At 40.8% G+C, this 21,344-nt stretch overlaps 5 protein-coding genes and 1 pseudogene across 5 annotated transcripts; 1 reads left to right on the forward strand and 5 right to left on the reverse strand.

The window, feature by feature from the left end:
- Positions 1-232: 232 nt before the first annotated feature.
- On the reverse strand, positions 233-2,206 carry LOC147906867 (uncharacterized). Its single transcript, XM_087415219.1, has one exon. The coding sequence runs from the start codon at positions 2,204-2,206 to the stop codon at positions 1,652-1,654; it is 555 nt and encodes a 184-aa protein (XP_087271345.1). The 3' UTR covers positions 233-1,651.
- A 63-nt stretch (positions 2,207-2,269) lies between these two features.
- On the reverse strand, positions 2,270-4,038 carry LOC147906868 (uncharacterized). Its single transcript, XM_087415216.1, has one exon. The coding sequence runs from the start codon at positions 3,467-3,469 to the stop codon at positions 2,270-2,272; it is 1,200 nt and encodes a 399-aa protein (XP_087271342.1). The 5' UTR covers positions 3,470-4,038.
- Positions 4,039-4,490: 452 nt separating this feature from the next.
- On the reverse strand, positions 4,491-5,558 carry LOC147906869 (uncharacterized). The gene has a single exon (XM_087415266.1). The coding sequence runs from the start codon at positions 5,556-5,558 to the stop codon at positions 4,491-4,493; it is 1,068 nt and encodes a 355-aa protein (XP_087271392.1).
- Positions 5,559-6,825: 1,267 nt separating this feature from the next.
- On the forward strand, positions 6,826-7,694 carry LOC147906870 (uncharacterized; annotated as a pseudogene).
- Positions 7,695-12,165: 4,471 nt separating this feature from the next.
- LOC147906871 (uncharacterized) lies at positions 12,166-12,998 on the reverse strand. Its single transcript, XM_087415009.1, has one exon. It carries the CDS (start codon positions 12,996-12,998, stop codon positions 12,309-12,311), a length of 690 nt encoding a protein of 229 aa, XP_087271135.1. The 3' UTR covers positions 12,166-12,308.
- On the reverse strand, positions 12,753-15,431 carry LOC147906872 (uncharacterized). The gene has a single exon (XM_087415008.1). The coding sequence runs from the start codon at positions 14,158-14,160 to the stop codon at positions 13,045-13,047; it is 1,116 nt and encodes a 371-aa protein (XP_087271134.1). The 5' UTR covers positions 14,161-15,431; the 3' UTR covers positions 12,753-13,044.
- Between the last annotated feature and the right edge of the window lie 5,913 nt (positions 15,432-21,344).

Here is a 21,344-nt window from a genome sequence, read left to right on the forward strand (position 1 = left end):
AATAAAGGTTTGAATTTGACCATGACATATTTTTCTTTTCTTTAAAAATGTATCGATAATAAAGGCTTGCATGTTAGAGAAAGATAGAGCGCGCGTGCTACGAGTGAAGAAAGGATGGAAGAATTAATAGAGTACGAGTTTCTTTTGTATGATACAGTTTTTCAATTTTTATGGTTTTTCCTGGCGCGTCGAGGCAAAGGATGGGAAGTAAAAGACAATACACATGAAATAAGGCGAACAAAAATGTTTTATTTACATCTTATTACATCGGTTTTCGTACTTATTAAAAACTAAAGCTAATAGTTCGCAATCGATGAGCTGATGTCCATTGAAGATGTCGCTATCACATATAATGTTCTCAGATGCGATGTTGGAGAATCGCTTATAATAAAGGCCTGCATGTTAGAGAAAGATAGAGCGCGTGTGCTATGAGTGAAGAAAGGATGGAAGAATTAATAGAGTACGAGTTTCTTTTGTATGATACAGTTTTTTCAATTTTTATGATTTTTCCTGGCGCGTCGAGGCAAAGGATGGGAAGTAAAAGACAATACACATGAAATAAGGCTAACAAAAAATGTTTTATTTAGATCTTATTACATCGGTTTTCGTACTTATTAAAAACTAAAGCTAACAATTCACAATCAATGAGCTGCTGTCCATTGAAAATGTCGCTATCACATATAATGTTCTCAGATGCGATGTTGGAGAATCGCGTATACTTGGTATCTACCGTATCGATGAGTCGAGCTAATCGTTCGAATGTTACATCGACACACCATAAAGTCAAACATACGGCGTAGCGTCGTTTCGGTCATCATAATGCGTACAGATGAAGAATCGAGACGTACGACCGTAGCATAGTTCAGCATGAAAACACTGATGATTAGCGGTCCAACGCTTATAAAATTATCCTTGTATTCATTTCGAAACAGCTTATAAATATTTCCTCGCTGCTCGTAGAGACTCTTCCATGTTTCGAGAGATAGCGATAATTCGTGTCCGCGATGATCTCCAAGGACGATCTCCACGTAACTCGGTGGGCCAACGTTGATTCCAATTTCTAAAAATTTGTAGCCCGTATTCGTCAGATCGTAACGTCTGCTCAGTAAACGCACTGCACGATGCTCCATACTGTGTACATACATAATGTTAAAAAAACGTTTCTTTTATGTATAGAACGTTGGAACTTACATGTTATATTCCTTCTTCACATCACACGATGCACTGTTCTCTTTAGCGTACATTTTTTTTTTCGACCGTTCGTATAAGCGGGTATCGTAAGACTGATTGCATCCGTCTAAATGGTAATACTTCTGGAATCGATGAGAGAAGATAGGTTCTCCCCCTCTTTTCCAAAAATTTCGAACATGTTGCGACACGTTTTATCAAGTCTTTCTACATATTTTCTTTATCACGAATTTATACATACGTTTATACATACATTTATACACACGTACATACATACATACGTTTATACATATGTTTATACATACGTTTATACATATGTTTATACATACGTTTATACATACGTTTATACATACGTTTATACATACATTTATACACACGTACATACATACATACGTTTATACATATGTTTATACATACGTTTATACATATGTTTATACACACATACGTACGTTTATACATACGTTTATACATTACAAAGGAAGGGAAAAGAAATACATAATAAATATGTTAATGTATTTTTATTTAAAAAATTCTTTTGCAACCACCAGTTATATATTTTCAAAACATTTTGTAACGCGCAATTCTTAACATGTTGTCCACATCGTATAATATTAGTAACATCTAGATTAGATAAAGATTCCATGTCTTCGTAAACTGCATCCAGGGTCTCAATGTAAATGCGTTCTCGCTCATCGTCCAAAAGCAAGTTCCACAGCCACGTTCGTTTTTCGCGTCCCTTAACGTACACGATAGCATCATCTTCAAATACAGCTGCTGTGATCAGACGTTTCGCCTCGTTGTACGGGATCGTCCCGTCTTCCCATTGCAATCCATGGTGATAAGCAATCAACCAGGAGGCGCAAAACCTGTCGGATCTTGTCAAAAGTTTCCATGGCACAGGACTCGTAAAAATGTAATGCGTGAGAACGGTCCCCTGTTTCAGCACCGCCACTTCCTTCACGATAAATTTCTTATTAACGATGAATCCTTGCAGATCCACGAACGTTGGCATGAGCATGTTGTCGAGAAGACTGCAGTCGATTGTGGTCGTATCGTAGATCTTATCGTGTTAGAGGTGCACTTAGGTGATTTTGCGCACAACGTTGGTCAATGGATTATACTGAATCACGCGATCGTGTATGATGAGACAATAGGCTGTTGTATTTGCAGGTACATCCTCTTTACATTCAAAGTCTAATCGCACGTCCACGGTGCCACTCTTGATTGATTCGTTCTGTCGAGAGCAATCAATGATCACGAATGGACCATAACGTAAAAAAGTTGTAAAGGTGAGACTCGGCTCGAGATAGTCGTATCCGTAGTAGCCCTTGCAGAAACGCGCGTACAATTCGTACAGAATCGCACATCTGTTTTTGTCAAAATCCAGATTCAAGTCATCGTACGGATAACATTCCGAATTCAGGTAAAGTTTCGCATTGGTTAATTTGCAGTCATCGAATCGACTTACATCCTCGGACATGATGTTTTTTCGACCTGTTTGCATAGCGAAAATAACGTAACGCGGCTTCTCGAGCTGAGTAGCCGTCTTGATGGCCCACGAATGCTTGGTTGTGCTCTGCAAGAGTGGAAATTCGTACAAATCCCACGAGCGAAAAGCCATGCTCAGATATCGTCCGCTCTCCAAAGCGCGCAACATCGACAGCTTATTTATCTCGCTCAATAACACATGCGGCATTCGCCACTGTACTTTGAATAATTCGAGCGTTGGCTCTACCGCCGGATCTCCCGTCAGACAATTGTTGTCGTTGCGCGCTCGTATTAAAATCAACTCATGACGAGCGTTAATCACCACGCGTTTGTAATCTTCGCAAAATCCCAGCAGTACGTAGAGCGGTACACAGAAATTAAAATATCCGGTTGCAGTAGTCTGCGCATCCCAGCCGGCATTCCGTAGAATCACGCTTCTGTCGGATGACACTGTTACATAGTTTTTGAGCGTGCTAGTTATACCCACATTTCTATTACGATCAATCTCCACACCATTGAGTTCATATCGAATCTCATCGAATATGAACGCGACACAATTATTTGCCAATGCCACATGAGCATCTTGGACAGCTTTGTTCTTCGTCAGTTTTCCCTCGACATATAGAAAGCTTTCGTACGGCAGTGTGTACAGATCCTGTTGCTGTATAGGTATTCTTATTTCGTCACTGTACCCAAATGTTGTATTAGCGAACGGATTGTACGTGTGAGTCTCAATCTTGACGATGCGATCGTCAAAGATCGGCTCATCTTTAATGTTTAAGATATCAGTCATCTTAAAAGTTGCGCACCACGAATCCCAAAGATTGTAAAAATTTAACGTTCGACGCACTGAGCTTCTTCTTGCTGACGCAGTTGGATGAGCAAGCGTTATCGAGCGGTGATGTTACCAGCTTTGTAAAGAATGCGTTATCTCTCTGCGTGCGCTCCGCTCCGTTCAATACGAGCATCTCACGCTCGCTGTCGCTGTCGCACGTGCAATCTGACGGTGATCTCCTCTCCGCGAAAATCGAGCAATCGTCCGTTCTGGTCGACGACGCGTATCGTTAGATCCGTAATGCTCCGTACCGTGATCGGCAGGTAAATGATCTGCGTAGGCCTCTCCGATATCTTATATCCTGGTGGCACGCTCGGTGAAAATTCGTGTATCGTGTGCGCGCTTTTGCCGTTGCTGTACGCGCCCGCGGTCACGTTACACTCTACGCGGATAACGTTTACATTCATTATGTTGATCGACATGTTCGATTCGTGCCATCTTCGCGGTTGCAGCATACGCTTCGACGAGAATCCCAGCAGCGATCCAATGCTGTTGGGCTTGCCAAAGTTTATTCTGTATGCACATTTAATCTCGCATCTCATCGTGTTGTAATTTGCGCGGAGCGTAATCGGGTATTCTCCACCCTCACAATTATCATCAGTGTCATTGTTGTTGATGTTGTTGTTGTTGCTGTTATTGTTGTTGTTGTTGTTGTTGTCATCATGCACTACGTCAACGGTTTCAAGTGCGTTGCGGTGCAAATGTCTCCGTAAAATCATACGTTTCAAAAATTCATTTATGTCTCGCACTTCGTACGAACCTTCGGGAATTGTAATTTTTGCATCGTCTTTGCCAAAATAAAATTTATTGTTCCATTCGTTTACATTCGGTATCGTGTGATAAGTCTCAAAAATCACCAGACCGAGCTCGTAACTCAAATCTATGGAGGGAAAGTAGTTCGCCGCGAGGACGGTGCTCTTCCCGCTCAGCGTAAGTGTCAGCGACATGACGGAAACAGCGTTCGACTAATACTGAGATTTTACAGCACCTCGTCGAGCTTTTTAAATTCACGCGCGTCTACCGTTTGTAGAAACTGCAGACACATTTGATCGCAGAAGCTCTGATTGTACGTCTGATAGGACGTACGATTGTACTCTATCGTCGTAGCACCGTTCTCGAAATATCGCACTAGTTCCTTGGGCGGTCGAAGATTACCGAAACTGTCAAAGTATATGACGTGGTTGTTCCTCTTGGCGTATGCTACCCAGTGAGTACCCGGCCCGGTCGCATCGTCCAGATTCACAATACCGCTTTCGTTTCGGTGCACCCCGCTCGTCGGTAAAGCGTTACGCATGAAGACACCTCTAAAGTATGGTACGCGCATACATCTCGCGAGCACGTCCAATTGCACGTTGGTAGTTGCATCCGAGGGCATTTTTATCGTCTTTTTGGCGTTTTTTTTTTTCTTCACTGCTACACCCTGTCCGCGTTTATAGGGGCCGAGATATAGTCCGCGTCCATATTTGTACGGAGCGAGATACAGACCGCGGCCCTGTTCCATCGCGCGGTCGTGACGTTGCAGCTCCTCGAGCAGACGTCGCGCGGCTTTGCTATCGTTTACTGCTTTCGCCACGCTGGCCGCTCCACCAATCAAGGACCCGAGCGCGCCCAACATTGGTAGAAAAGGTAATGCACCACCTCGTTTTGCCGTTGGAAGTATCCGCTTTTTCGTTGTCTTCTTCCTCGTTGTCATCTTCTTTTTTGATTTCATGCCCATGCCGATCTTGGTCTTGGCTTTCATCGCTGCCCAAACGGCAGCAGCGGCAGCTCTCTCGCTCAGAGCCGAATCTCTCGCGGTGACACGTTTCCGCACCTCCTTGGCGAGTACTTTGTCTGCCGCGTGTCTATCGGTGAAATCGTTGCTTCGAGAATATGCAATGTCGTGTTCTCGGCACGCCGCGTCCAGCGGATTTATGCCCACGTCACCTCTGGCTAATCGCTTCGTAAGCCGAGTGCCCGGGCCGCAAAACTGGTAGCCCGGAATATGTAACTCGAAAGGAAGCGCGTTTATCGTTCGATTCAACAGACTGCCGCCCGACGCTGACATTCGTTACAGTCCTTTATCTTAGGTGCGGGACCGTCGATGTGCGTCCTCTGCCACGGCTGATTGTAGTGCTCGTCGCAGCGACGATACGTTTGAACCTCCGAATCCGCCTTCACGTGTTCCGGAAGCTTGTCCCACACGTAGTCGATATAGTCACCGTACACGCGTAAGAGTACAACCTTCGGTATATACTGCAGCTGCTCAGCGTTCAAGTCCTGAATGTCGAAAGGATGACACAGCATGAGATACATTTTGCTACTGCGCGACTCGTAAATTCGCGCGCCTTTAAATAGTCGTTCGAGAGCGCGTAGCCTTAGTGTGAGCATGAAATTCGTGCCGCAACCGTTGTCGATACGCGTCACGAACTGTGACGCGAAATCGCAAATGATGGGAGGCAGCGTGGAGAAGCGCAAGCACGGTGAAATGCTGCCGAGTACTATACGCGCGATCATTTGCGGCCCATCGAATTGTGGTAAAACCAACGTTCTCATAAGCTTACTCGAGAGCCCGAATGGTGTGCGTTTCGAAAACGTGTACGTCTACTCGAAATCGTTGCAACAGCCAAAGTATCGATATCTCGAAAATTTGTTTACGTCTATTGACGAAATCGGCTATTTTACGTTCTCCAACAACAGCGACATCGTTCCACCGAGCGAGGCGCATCCAAATTCTATCTTTATCTTTGATGACGTGGCATGTGACAAGCAGGATGCGGTGAGAGAATACTTTTCGATGGGTCGCCACGCGAACGTCGACTGCTTCTATCTCTGTCAGACATACGCGAGGATACCTAAACATCTGATACGTGACAACGCGAACCTGCTGATCCTGTTCAAACAGGACGGTACCAACTTGAAACACGTTTACAACGATCATGTGAATACTGACATGTCGTACGATGAATTTTTCACGTTGTGCCGCGACTGTTGGCAGCAAAAATATGGATTTCTAGTGATAGACAAAGACAGTAAGCTCACAAACGGACGATATAGAAAAGGATTTAACGAGTTCGCGATACCGTAACGTGACCAGTCGTTACCGATACTTAGCCAGAGACGAACATGGCGAATGTGCGCGAGCGTGAAAAAATCGCGAGGGAGATCGAGAAGACAAGTGAGTCGATCCGCAAGAAACATCGCGCTCTGAAAACCGGTAGAATCGAGGAGGGCATCGCGTTGGACAGACATTTTAAACCCCTTATCGAACCGCTGCGACTTTTCGTCGACAACCCCCAGCATGCGCGCTACAAAAAGAGAGTCGCACGACGAAGATGTCTGCCTCTAAACGTGAGAGGAAGGAGGAAGAGGAACAAGAGAAGGAGGAGGCAGAAGAAGCGAATGAGACGTTCGAGCGTTCCACGACTCTGCATAAATCCAATGATCGATCGCACGATCGCGCACAGCCGATAACCTCCACACCATGTGTCAAAATCATACCGACGATAGAGTCGTTGGAGAATGTTTTTGAAACGACGGAAGACTCGCTAGCGACGAAGATTCAAAATCAGCTGCAAACGTCGGAAGGTTGAGAGGCGTTACGAGCCGGCTTGGGCCCACTGGGGCAAAAGTATGTCGAGGCTGCCCTGAGGGAGTGCAAGATAAAGAGAGCAGTATAGATCACGTGTACGGCATTTACCTACACAAGGATGGACTGATGTTTGGCAATAAACGTTTCGATGTAGATGACGCGGACAACATAATTATCGATGGCGTACGATACGCCGGTACACCTGGTCTTTACGAGTTGATTTTCAAGAGAATTCCCGACGATACTCTCTACACGGAAGACGATATGCACAAGTACAAGAGCATGCTGTTGGTGACGAACGCGCACAAACACAAGTACCATTCGCAGGGTCGATTATTGAGCAACAGGGGATACAAGTACAAACATGTAATCGCACCGTTGATGTCGATCACACCCAAGAAACAGAAGAAGAAATCTGGAAAGGGATTACCTCATGCAATGATGACATTGAATGATAACGCGATCGATTACGAGTACTGGGATGATCCCAACGAGCTGGTGGATCGTCTACGATTGCTCGACGCTTCGCACCGAGCAGGCAACAACGCTCACAACAACGAGATGCTGTCGATCATCGAGGAACTTCGCGAAGCTGGTCTTATCATAAATTAAATCACATAGAAACGATTCAGTTGAGTAACATCAGCGAGAAAAAATACATTATTTTCTCGTACTCAGTGTATTACACGTCGAATCATGAAAAAGAAATCTGAGAAAAAGAGAGAGAAAATTAGCTCCGAGAGACGTCAACTCGTTGAGGAATTGCACGCTCCTGCGAGAAGAAATTTTCCGCGAAGGCGCGTCATAGTTCGGGGATACGACGATATGTGGCAGGCTGATGTCGTTGAGATGCGTCCGTACTCAGGTTTCAACAGAGGCCACCATTACATATTCACCGTCATCGATGTGTTGAGCAAATACGCGTGGGCCGTACCACTCAAGAGCAAGGATGGAAGCGAGACGGCTAACGCTATCGCTGAGATCGTTCGAGAGAGTAGAAGATGTCCAAAAAATTTACAAACGGATATGGGGAAAGAGTTTTACAACGCTGATGTGCAGAAAATCTTGAAAAAGCACAATGTTAATCACTATTCCACGTATTCGACGTTGAAAGCGTCAGTAGTCGAGCGGTTCAATCGCACGCTTAAGAACGATATGTGGAAGATGTTTACGCTCAACGGCAATTATAAGTGGGTCGACGAGCTGCCGCGTCTCCTGTCAGATTACAACGCGCGCAAGCATCGCACCATCGGCATGCGACCCGCCGAAGTAACTCCCGCGATCGCCGAAAGACTCTTGGACGCGGTGTACAGCGCGATAAAGATCGCGGGTCCTGCAAAATTCAAAATAGGCGATTCGGTACGCGTGAGCAAGTACAAAACGATTTTTGAGAAGGGTTACACGTCAAATTGGACCACCGAAGTGTTTACGATCGTTAAGGTGCAGCGTACCAATCCTGTAACCTATTTACTCGAGGATTATTGCGGAAAATCCGTCGCTGGAGTGTTCTACGAGTATGAGTTGCATCGCGCTACTCATCCAGACGTGTATCTCGTGGAGAAAGTACTGCGCAGGAAGGGAGACAAGGTGTACGTCAAGTGGCTGGGATTCGATGAATCACACAATTCATGGATACACAAAAACAATGTTATTTGATAAAAATTTTGATTCATGTATTTTATTTCTACATATTAGGTGTTGGAATTAATTCGTAGCGTTTTTTTAATGAAAGAATGTTATTTATTTCACATGAGCATTAAAAAATACATTAATGAAAGTACTTCCCATCACTTTCTACTACTTTTGACCATCTTTCGGGCAGTGAATGAATACCGCGTCGGAAGAACTGTTCATCTTTAGATGAAATCCAGGAATCGAACCATTTTGTACAATCTTCGTAAGATGTGAACTTCTGCTCGCACAAGCTATGAGCTAATGATCGAAACAAGTGGTAGTCGCTAGGTGCAATATCAGGAGAATACGGCGGGTGCGGTAGCACTTCCCATTTAAGTGTTTCCAGATATGTTTTTACCGGTTTTGCAACGTGTGGGCGAGCATTGTCGTGCAGCAAGATGACTTTATCGTGTCTTTCGAAGTATTCCGACCGTTTTTGCTTCAATGCACGGCTCAAGCGCATCAGTTGCCGTCGGTAGAGATCTCCAGTAACGGTTTCATGCGGTTTTAGCAGTTCGTAGTATATGACACCCTTCTGATCCCACCAAATACAGAGCAGGAGCTTTGAGCCATGGATATTGGGCTTTGCCAGTGATGTTGATGGTTCGCCGGGCTTAACCCATGACTTTCTGCGCTTTGGATTGTCATAATGGATCCACTTTTCGTCACCGGTAACAATCCGATGCAAAAAATCTTTTCTTTTCTGCCGTTGAAGCAGCAGTTCGCACGTGAGAAAAAACGTCTCTCAATATCCCTTGGTTTCAATTCATATGGGACCCAATGTCCTTCCTTCTGGATCATGCCCAAACTTTTAAGACGTTTTCCTATTGTTGAGAAGTCAACTTCCAATGACGTAGATAATTCTTTAAGTGTTTGACATGAGTTTTCATTGAGCAGTGCCTGCAAATCGTTATCTTCAAATTTTTTTGGCTGACCAGGTCGCTCCTTGTCATCCAAGTCGAAATCACCAGCTTTAAAACGTGCAAACCACTTCCTACACGTTTGCTCAGCCAGAGCATGTTCACTATACACATCCACTAAAATACGATGAGCTTCAGCTGCACTTTTGTTCATATTAAAGTAATGAAGCAAAACTCCCCGCAAAAACACTTTATCTGGCACAAATTTTGACATATTCAATGAATTATACAGTATTGTTATTTATGATTTCAAGAAAGGTTATGTACGGCAAATGATGTCCTATGATAGATGTTTACAATGTATACAGAACTATAGGTAACAACGAAATAGTGTACTGCTTGTGCCATCTCTTGTAAAACGCTACGAATTAATTCCAACACCTAATATTAAAAAATATATCAATATAAGTATATAAACTATGTATATTTTTTATTACTTCCCATTCATCTTCGTTTTTGCAGTATACAGATATAAAATACATATATAAATGTATGATACATGAAAATGAAAATAATAGTAATACATAATAAATGATACTACATAAAACGTAATACTTATATAAATGTAAAAAAAAAAATGCATTACGTGTAAATTATAATGATAATAGTAACATGTACACTGTATGAAAATGTAGGAAAAAACATAATAGTGATATAAATGTTGATACACACACACACACACACACACACACACACATATATTACAAAGGTATCCGCCAATGCCCCCACGGTAACGTCTCCGTCGAGTCTGGTACGATGTATCGTTTGTCATCGTATGGACTCAGAGCGATTTTCGATTCGGATATCGTGTACACATCGTGCAGTTTAGATCGTATACACGATTGACGACGAGTCATTTCAATCTCTTCATTCAAACACCGCGTGTAATCGTCGAACGTTATCGTTCGCGCTATGATGTTACCCTTTACGCCTTTCGCTTTTTTAGTTTCTCTCTTGCCATCCACCCTCATCGCGTACATCTTCGCTCTGAGACCAACGAATTCGGTCATTATCACAGCGTTATTTTCGTCTTTCATCAGACCATACTTTTTTGTTCGCGAGAGGCATACCGTACGCGTTGTCCATCGGATAATCGTGTCGAATCTAGCGATATCACGTTTCATAGTCTCGTAAACGTTCTCGCACTCGACGTTGTATACAAGACTGTCCGTGTCGGTGTACATAATTTTACATTTGTTGCGAAATAGTGGTAACATATACTCGTGATGAAATTCGTACAAGCAGACTTTCGATATGTCGAGTATACACATACCCACGTAAATCGGTTTGTTGAACTTCACCTCGAGTTTGCGCAGTTCGACGGCGATTAAATTTTCCGCAAAGATGCTACGGCTGTGGAAATTCGGTTTTGCGATCATTGTCTCCGCACCGTACCGTCCGTCCCATTTTGTTAATAATTTTACGTCAACGTGATTGTGCACATTCTCCATAGTTTTACCGAATACCGCGTTGTTAATTAATTTATATAAATTTTTCTCGAAATCATTTTTTGCGCGAATTCTGAAATTTGTATTGAGTTCAATATAATCGCGAAGCCATGGAGATTGCGCGAATTGTAGTACTCGATGAATCTTTGTTACGCGAAGACCGTGACAAGTACATTGCTGTAGGTTGCGGTAGTGGATGACGTAACGCTGTTTATCGTACAGCGTCGCTAAAAGTTTAGCCTCGCGCTTGCCGGGCGGCTTATCGCGCGTCGGACAAAACGGCAGGTCAGTGTGCAGATTGTGTAGATGTTGTGGATACTCGAGATCGACTTCGAGAATGTAATCGATGGATGAATCCAGAGCGATCGCACTCACGTCAAAATTCGCAGCGTCTTCGACCCATCGAAATTCGGCGTATGGCAATGGTTGACACATCGCCCATCCGTATAAATTGTTAACATCGTAGTACATCAAGTACGACGATGGTTTCGATGAGTCGTACGAACGCATGTACTTGTTATTAGCCTGTGCGTATCTACTGGAACATTGACTGAGACCACCGCGTATATCGCGCTCAATGAACATTACCATATCGATGTCGGTGAGTAACTCGAATCTTATACGCGTATGTTTTAGCATCGCATCCCACGTGAAACCAGGCAATGTATAGTAATGCGCAGGATCGAGACCGTAACTCGCGACACAACTTTCGCGGAAATTTTCGAAAATGTCGGCCAATAACAAGACATCAGTTTTCAAGTACAGATCACTGTACTCGCCGAGCGTTTGAATGGAGAATCGCTTCCAGACGTTCGCGGCGTGAGCGTAATCGCTCTCGGATACTGTATCGCCTGTCAACGAACTGAAAAATAATTCGCGCGGTGGTAAGCGCGTGTCCTGCAATTTTTCGACGCGATCAATGTACTCGTACGGAAAGACACCTTTTCGTGTGAGTAATTCAAATTCTTCATCTGATAATGTTGGAAATTCGGAACGTACAATTTTTAATTTGTCTCAGCTTAAAAACGATGTCAATTTATCGAGGCTTGCGTTTAGAAATTTTAAAGAATCGATAAATCATAATTTTATGCAATTTTTCTGAAAATTCTTTTCATTTGTGTCTTTGGTGCTATCGACATTTTTAGTGAATGAAATATATTTTTCTTTAGTTATCGGTAATAAACTTACATGTCCTTCGAACGCGGTAGCAATTCTTTAATTATAAAATGCGCGTCGTAGCCTGATAAATTGTGAAAAACGATCGGAATATAAAATGAATTTTTATAATTTAAATTACAATTTGCATGCGCTGGACCACGGAATCTACCGGTGAGATGGCAATGATCGCGGACCCGCGTATCGTCTGGCGCGAACGGTTTCTCGCAAATATGGCAACGCGTCGTGCTACAGTACGCTTCCAATTGTTCTTTCGACAACGTTTCCATGGGTACGTTGGTGGATACTATATTTTTAACTTGATGCGCCAAATCATTGAGTTGTCGCGCGAACCACGTTATGCAATCTTCATCGCGACGGAACCGATACAATGATAACGCGTCGTTGTATGAACATCGCACGTAGTATCCTATATTAAATACCTCATGCTGTTGATGCGTGTACGACGACGACGATGCATTTTCCCTTTCAAGTTCCATCTTCCGTAGAACGCACTCCAAATCAGCGTAGACGATGAATGGGGCGCTCTGCTTATTGCAGTGGTTCCCAAATTCGAGCCACTTGTCGTCCACGCTCGGCAGTTTGATAGCGAAGTCGTTCATCTTTTCGCAGTCCATTACGTGCGACTGCAATTTTTCGTTGGTATTGAAGTAGTGCATGCATCTGAAAAAAGAAAAAAAAATTATAACTATTACCATTATTTTATTAATGAGACGGAAAATTATAATAATTTTTCATGTATATTTACCGATCGCAGAAAAATTTCTTGTTCTTTTTTCTACTAATCTGCGAACTCACGAGACGGGATAAGTTTTTTATCCATGCAAAATGCCCAATACCATCGTTGCGTGGATCTTGCACGTACAGCATGTTGACGTGTTTCTCCTTCTTTTCATTGGTGAGTCGCAGAGGAAGGACCTGTTTATTCTCGATGCCGTACACGTTGATCGACACCGCGTTCAACCGTTCGAATTTATAAATATCCTTTAAAGTGATTGGAAACTCAATGTTTGCGAGATTTAGTACTGTTGTATAATGTGGATATGACGATTCCCGATTTACATATGTTTCTGCAGGGTACAGAGCGGCGACTACCGACCACGCGAAACATGCATTGTCTGCCGAATGAACACTGATCACCGCCCGTTTCGTCACTATTTCTCGTGGCACTTCGATGTGACATCCCGCGTGCATTGGATTATGTTTATTTACATTAACTATTAAATTAAGGATTCGCGACAATGCCCACCCGCTGTCACGTTCCTGGAATTCTTCGAGCGATGCTAGGATAGGCTCAACGACGTGTCGCTCGTACCACTCGTGCATATCGGTGCAACGATATATTTCGCTGTTCTTTGTAATTATGCTCTTATTGGCACGTTTATCCTTCGTCGCAAACTCGCCATTGAACGCAGTATTCACTTTTGCGCTACCGTGTCTTTCTACTGCGTCTCGCACACGCTCGAACACTATTTCCTTCGCGTCTTCCAAAAACCGTCGCGGCTCAATGTGATTAGAGTTTATCACAGCACCTGTCGATACACGGTTTTCAAACGCGGCGTCGATCTCTCGCCAGATGAGAGATCTTTCGTCGCGATTCGCGTACTCGCCACTCGCGTAGTCGCCACCAATGTGCATGAAACGTTGCTCCAATTGCACTTTTGCACTCGCGAGTCGTGCGATCCTCGCCACCATGGATTGTCTGTGTCCAACGGCGAGACGTGGACGCTTGGCACGACAAAGTTCTTCAAGCTGCTCGATGCACTCGTCACATCGTTGCAGCCACGCGAAATATTCCACCAGAGTAGCGACCCGGCCGCACTGTTCCAACAATTCGCGTACTCGCTCGTGATTTTCCATGTCTTTTTTTTTTTTTTTTTACAGTCTTTAGATCACACTCTTCTACGGAGCACTTGCATGTGATTCATTCACAATACTATTCGCAATAGTTTTTTCAATGTGTGCACTGTGGGCACTTATTGCATGGAAATATAAGGTATGTTGGTAGTCTGCAATTTGTGCAAGACTGACCACTTAGCGCGTAAATATGTCCAACATCGTGCTTCCTTATGAGATACAATCTTGCGATATCAGTCTCATTCAAACGTATCATGCATTCTGCACATATACGTAAAGCACCATCCGTCGTTGTATAATAACAATGGATTATACAATGTTTTGTATGGTTGTTCAGTGCACGGATTTCTGATGATGACACAAATCTTTGTATATAATCTGTATCAATCTCGCTCAAATCGCTAGTATAGCCAGCGTCGTCCGATAATGTTTCTTCGTCGGAATCGATCTCTTGATCCATTAGTTCTTCGAAGTTCACTTCTTCGAGTACTTCGAACACTTCGTCTCTGATATGTGCGAACTGTTCCTGATCTGCGTTTCGAATATACTGGACTGCGTTGACTATGTTCACATGATTAACCATATTATGCTTATCAATAACTGAAGCATCAGTAACTGAAGCGACTGATTCCTTGGTCTTCCAGGACACCACTGTGGTACATCGAGCACTTATGCACTTTTATATATTTCATTATGTCCAATGGACTCCGTCCAAAATTTCTCCGTTTCATGAAAATTTCAACAAAGAAAGGAAAAAAAAACAATCGTTAGTACAAAGCATGAACATAAAACTCAAACTTTAACGATCACTGATCTGTGAGTGATAATATTCAAGAAACTTGCCATTAGAAAATCTTCCCAATGATATTGGAAACATAAACAGAACATAGATATCCTCAGAATCGTCAGATCTATGATAAAATTTATGAAAAAGATTACAAATCATGTAGAAAAAATCCTATTTACATAGGATCCACATTTAGATTTTGTATTTACTGAACCGATCGTGTATAAATAAAGACTCATATTTTCACTGTATTATACAAAAGAAACTCGTACTCTATTAATTCTTCCATCCTTTCTTCACTCGTAGCACGTGCGCTCTATCTTTCTCTAACATGCAAGCCTTTCATCGATTGCGAACTATTAGCTTTAGTTTTTAATAAGTACGAAAACCGATGTAATAAGATGTAAATAAAACATTTTTGTTCGCCTTATTTCATGTGTATTGTCTTTTACTTCCCATCCTTTGCCTCGACGCGCCAGGAAAAACCATAAAAATTGAAAAACTGTATCATACAAAAGAAACTCGTACTCTATTAATTCTTCCATCCTTTCTTCACTCATAGCACGCGCGCTCTATCTTTCTCTAACATGCAAGCCTTTATTATCGATACATTTTTAAAGAAAAGAAAAATATGTCATGGTCAAATTCAAACCTTTATTATCAATGCATTTTTAAAGAAAAACATGGTCTAATTTTGATAACAAAAATGGAGCCCTATTGTGTAGGAGATTAGACCTTTCCTCCTCTTTCCCCCGCGTTAGGTATTCCCCGCGCCTACAAGTACTTCCCCGCACCCCGCATTCCCCTCTAGCCCCATGGCTTAGAACCCGCCTAGTATATCTACTATCTGCGTTTCGAATATACTGGACTGCGTTGGCTATGTTCGCATGATTAACCATATTATGCTTATCAATAACTGAAGCATCAGTAACTGAAGCGACTGATTCCTTGATCTTCCAGGACACCACTGTGGTACATCGAGCACTTATGCACTTTTATATATTTCATTATGTCCAATGGACTCCGTCCAAAATTTCTCCGTTTCATGAAAATTTCAACAAAGAAAGGAAAAAAAACAATCGTTAGTACAAAGCATGAACATAAAACTCAAACTTTAACGATCACTGATCTGTGAGTGATAATATTCAAGAAACTTGCCATTAGAAAATCTTCTCAACGATATTGAAAACATAAACAAAAAACATAGATCCTCAGAATCGTCAGATCTATGATAAAATTTATGAAAAAGATTACAAATCATGTAGAAAAAATCCTATTTACATAGGATCCACATTTAGATTTTGTATTTACTGAACCGATCGTGTATAAATAAAGACTCATATTTTCACTGTATTATACAAAAGAAACTCGTACTCTATTAATTCTTCCATCCTTTCTTCACTCGTAGCACGCGCGCTCTATCTTTCTCTAACATGCAAGCCTTTATTATCGATACATTTTTAAAGAAAAGAAAAATATGTCATAGTCAAATTCAAACCTTTATTATCAATGCATTTTTAAAGAAAAACATGGTCTAATTTTGATAACAAAAAAAGGAGCCCTATTGTGTAGGAGATTAGACCTTTCCCCCTCTTTCCCCCGCGTTAGGTATTCCCCGCGCCTACAAGTACTTCCTCGCACCCCGCATTCCCCTCTAGCCCCATGGCTTAGAACCAGCTTAGTATATCTACTTGCCGCTCCTGTGACATCAGCTTCAACTATCTGAGCACCTTCATTGCTCACAAGAAGTTCTACTGCTCGGGTCACGCCGGTCAGGCAACAATAATAATAACAATAATAATAACAATAACAACGTCAGCGGTCACCCGACGATGCCGCCGACCGGCAGAATCGAGGCGTCGGTGCTTTAAATCTCCGAAGTTCCGCAGACATGACGATATGTCTTCTCCGTTCGTCTCTCTTTCTGGAGGATCTCCTATTGCTTTTTAAGACGTTTTAAAATAATATTTCGAAATATTTCTAATTTCTGAGATTTTCTATTCTTGCTTCAAGAATTAATTTTTGATTAAAAAAAGAGAAACATTGTATTTTAAATATTGTCACGAATTTTTCGAATAAATTTTGTTACTTATGTAAAACGGGCATATTTTTATAATCACTACGATATAATTAATTTAATCCTGGCAAATATTTATGAAATCGATTTAGTGAAATTAGGCCTGCTATGTTATATCTACTTCTGTATATCTTCTGTATTTTTTAATAGAGATTCTAGGAAAAGAAAAAGAGATGAAATATATCGAAAACGCTACGATTAAAAATGGGGATTGTTTATTGTTGCCAGTTTATACATAATATATAATGAACGTCTATCAGACTTCTTCAATTAGTTGAATATTACGTTGTGTGATTTTTTTAACCCAGGGAATCGTTTGTACTTATAAGCCGAAGGTATCTATGTGTAAATATATATACACTCATATATACATATATGTACAATATATATTTGTTACATTATATCATTTCGAATTGCACTATAGAATATTATTAAATATTTCAAAGTGTTTTCTAAAATGTAATACATATAATTGTAATACATATAAATGTAATACATATAATTGTAATATCTATAATTGTAATATATATATATATTAGGTGTTGGAATTAATTCGTAGCGTTTTTAATGAAAGAATGTTATTTATTTCACATGAGCATTAAAAAATACATTAATGAAAGTACTTCCCATCACTTGTAAAACGCTACGAATTAATTCCAACACCTAATATATATATATATATATATATATATATATATATATAAAACATCATATAATTAGACATCATCTTGCACCTTCAAGAATGGACGAGCTTGCAGGGAGAGTTGCAAAGGGAATCATGACTGGCGTAATACAATTAGACATGTTAATAAATATAATCTACGGTATATTTCAATAATGATATAAAATTTAACGAAACTACTACATGGGCTGAAAAGTCCCGGGATTTTTCAATAGGTGGTGCCACTAGAAAATGAACATGATGCATTTCGAGAGATTCATCTATCACTAGTTTATGTATGAAGTTTCATGACATTTCGTTCATTCGTTTACAAGCTACAGTCGTTTAAGTGGCGTTACTTTCGCCTTTGTAAAAAAAATGTAAAAACAGGAATATCGCATCTTGATCAAACATTGTTTTTTGATGGGAAAAACTTCTAAACAATCATTGAAATGGTTGCAGAAATGTTATCCCACATCTGCTCTTTCGAGAACAATAGTTTATCGGTGGTTTAGTGAATTTAAAATGGGTCGTACAAGCACCGAAGACGCACCTCGCTCTAGAAGGCCAAAAGAGGCTACGAATGCGGAAATCGCAAAGCAAGTGCATCGAATCGTTTTGAGTGATCGTAAAGTGAAGTTGCGCGAGTTAACTGAGGTCGTGGGCATCTCAAAAGAACGGGCGGGATACATTTTGCACGATGTTTTGGAGATGAAAAAGCTATCGGCACGATGGGTTTGGGCCGCGTTTGCTGATCATCGACCAAAAACAGCAGCGCGTTGATGATTCAACGATCGGTTTGGCGTTGTTGCAGCGTAATCGAGCGGACTTTTTTCGACGTTTTGTGACAATGGATGAAACGTGGGTCTATTACCATACGCCTGAGTCCAATAGGCAGTCTGCAGAGTAGCTGAAAAGTCACGAAAGCCGACCAAAGCGGCCAAAAGACCAACGCTCGGCCGGGAAGGTTATGGTCTCCGTTTTTTGGGATGCGCATGGCATAATCTTCATCGATTACCTGCAGAAGGGAAGAACAATTACGGGAGAGTATTATGCAGCGTTATTGGACAAACTGAACGATGAAATAAAAAAAAAACGGTCCCATATGGCGAAGAAAAAAGTTCTGTACCGTTACGATAACGCACCGTCACACACGTCCTTGAAAGCGATGGTCAAATTGGACCAATTACGATTCGAATTGGTTGCTCACCCACCGTATTCTCCAGACTTGGCCCCCAGCGACTATTATCTGTTCCCAAACCTCAAGCGGTGGCTCCAGGGAAAGAGATTCACATCGAATGAGGAAGTCATCGCGGAAACCGAGGCGTATTTCGAAGGCTTGGACGTTTCGTACTACAGAAAGGGCATCGAAATGTTGGAAAATCGCTATACCAAGTGTATCGTCCTCGAAAGCAATTATGTTGAGGAATAAATATAACTTTACACAAAAAACGCTTGTTTTCATTAAAAATCCCGGGACTTTTCAGCCCATGTAGTAATTTGAAGAAGTTTCAATTTCATCTTTTGTGATAAGTCAATATTGTTTATCTATTTCCTAATTACCTAATTTAATTAATGTAAAATAATATATTGACATATTTATTTTCTGTTACGTCATTTTCTATTTTTCGTTTCTTCTCATTGTCATTTATTGTTTGTTAATATATCAATTAAGAATTTGAGAATTAATTAATTATTTTATAAATAAAAGCCTTTGACATAAATTAAGTTATATCTAAAAATGTATATCCAGCGTTTTATATATATATAGCTCTGTTTTCAAACAATTTTTTGAGCGATTGTCGCGTCATTTCGATGTTCTCGGGAGACAATTTTTGAGAGTATCTAAAAGAATCGGCGAGACGCCGCATCGTCCTGTACATATAAAAATTGGTGAAAAGCAAAATGAATGGAGAATGAAAAAAAAACGACTGGACTCGACACCAACATGATCGATCGATCCGGGCGTTGCTGTGCAATCTCATGACTTTCCAATAATCTCGTAGCATTAATAATCAACATTATCTTACGAATGAAATACGATGAGTATAAAATGTTGTACAGTAGGCGAGTAAAGTATTACAGAACAGTAGTAAGCGATCCTGATGAATGATATCAATCTCAGCTTAAATCTGCTAAGTTACGTTACGCAATGTACGACATTTAATATATATATATATATATATATATATATATATATATATATTATATATATATATATTATGTATAAATAAAAAAATGATTACTCATGTTCGCGAAAATCACGCCCAGGTTTGCGATAATAACGTGAATGCGTCGATAAATATTCATTGGGAGAATTTAAAGTGCATGTAATAGAATATATCATATGATATGAATTTACAGCGAGATCTATTCTTGATGAATTATCTTTTAATAAAAATTCATTGCTGGTTATTATTTATCTGTCATGGTGATCTGTCATTTGAAGAAAGAGAAAGAGATAGCTGAAAGAGAAAAAGAAAAATTTAACATATACTAAATTTGTTAAAAAATAGAGGGAAAGAGAGGGAAGAAATTACCATTCTATAGTAATTATATGCTTGTGTGTTGATCACGATTCAAATAATCACGAAGATGATCGCGTGAAGTACTGTGCGCCTTCCGCTTCTTTTTGTTTCTTTCCGATGCTTAGGCGCGCTCTCTGAATCGGCCATTTTGTTTTTTTTTTTCGTTCAAATGTGTGGAAAAATCCATAGCAAAAACAAGAAACGCAAGTTTGTCGCCAAACTTTAAAGGAAAATCTCTTTCAAAACTGTATCTATAGAAGCAGATTGAGGGGCTGATAGCTCGATTAAGGCTGCTAGTCTAACATCAAAATCTCTTGAATCTGTTTTGAATATCAAAGAAGATAAGTATGGTCAGCTCAATTTAATCAATAGTTTCGAGCTTCTATTAAGGTGAAATTTGTACATAAAGTTGCACAGACGACTAGCAGTTCGTTCTGTAATTGTAGCATAAACGGTTAGCAGTCCGTTCTAATATACTCTGAATTACAGAATCGCGGCTTGTAACCGAATTTGTTGTTTTGGTTCCTTATAATTTTTTTTAATATAGTTTAACTTGTTCATTAATGACGAAATGTTGCTCTCTTTAAAAATTCCACTTTTCATTGTTTTCATTAAATTGTAAAAAATATCAACAATAAACATTTTCTTCGTTATTATGTTTTTAATAATCTGTCTACAATGTTTCAGTGAAATCATTCTGCAATGTTTCTGCAATCTTTCTATGTTGTATGGGATTACGCATCATTACTTGACAAGCTGAAGTCCGAAATTTATTCGTTGAGAAAAAACGGCCGCATTTGAAGAAGAAAAAAGTGCTGTTCCATCACGATAATCGCATTGTCTTACACTTCGACGGCCGCCGTCCATAGCGGTCCATAGCAAACATTCACGAATTGCGGTTCAAATTGATTGATTACCCATCGTATTCATCAGATCTGACTCCCAGCGATTTTTTTGTTTACTAAGCTCAAAGTTTAGCTCGGAGGACATAGATTTTCATCGAACGAGATCATCGCATCCGTAAAAGCTTATATTTTGCAGAGCAAGATGCTAACTTATTTGAATGGATTAAAGGGATGGGAGCTGGGAAAGTATATCAACTTGAAAGGAGACTAATAGCATTTTCTATTGGGA

The sequence above is a fragment of the Acromyrmex echinatior genome, chromosome 17, assembly GCF_024713525.1.
Source record: "Acromyrmex echinatior isolate Ae372 chromosome 17, ASM2471352v2, whole genome shotgun sequence".
Taxonomy (NCBI): Eukaryota; Metazoa; Arthropoda; class Insecta; order Hymenoptera; family Formicidae; genus Acromyrmex; species Acromyrmex echinatior.

Bases quoted from the DNA above. Each gene is read 5' to 3' on its own strand.
- LOC147906867 (XM_087415219.1), bottom strand. From the start codon at position 2,206: ATGCTCATGCCAACGTTCGTGGATCTGCAAGGATTCATCGTTAATAAG.
- LOC147906868 (XM_087415216.1), bottom strand. From the start codon at position 3,469: ATGACTGATATCTTAAACATTAAAGATGAGCCGATCTTTGACGATCGC.
- LOC147906869 (XM_087415266.1), bottom strand. From the start codon at position 5,558: ATGTCAGCGTCGGGCGGCAGTCTGTTGAATCGAACGATAAACGCGCTT.
- LOC147906871 (XM_087415009.1), bottom strand. From the start codon at position 12,998: ATGGTAATAGTTATAATTTTTTTTTCTTTTTTCAGATGCATGCACTAC.
- LOC147906872 (XM_087415008.1), bottom strand. From the start codon at position 14,160: ATGGAAAATCACGAGCGAGTACGCGAATTGTTGGAACAGTGCGGCCGG.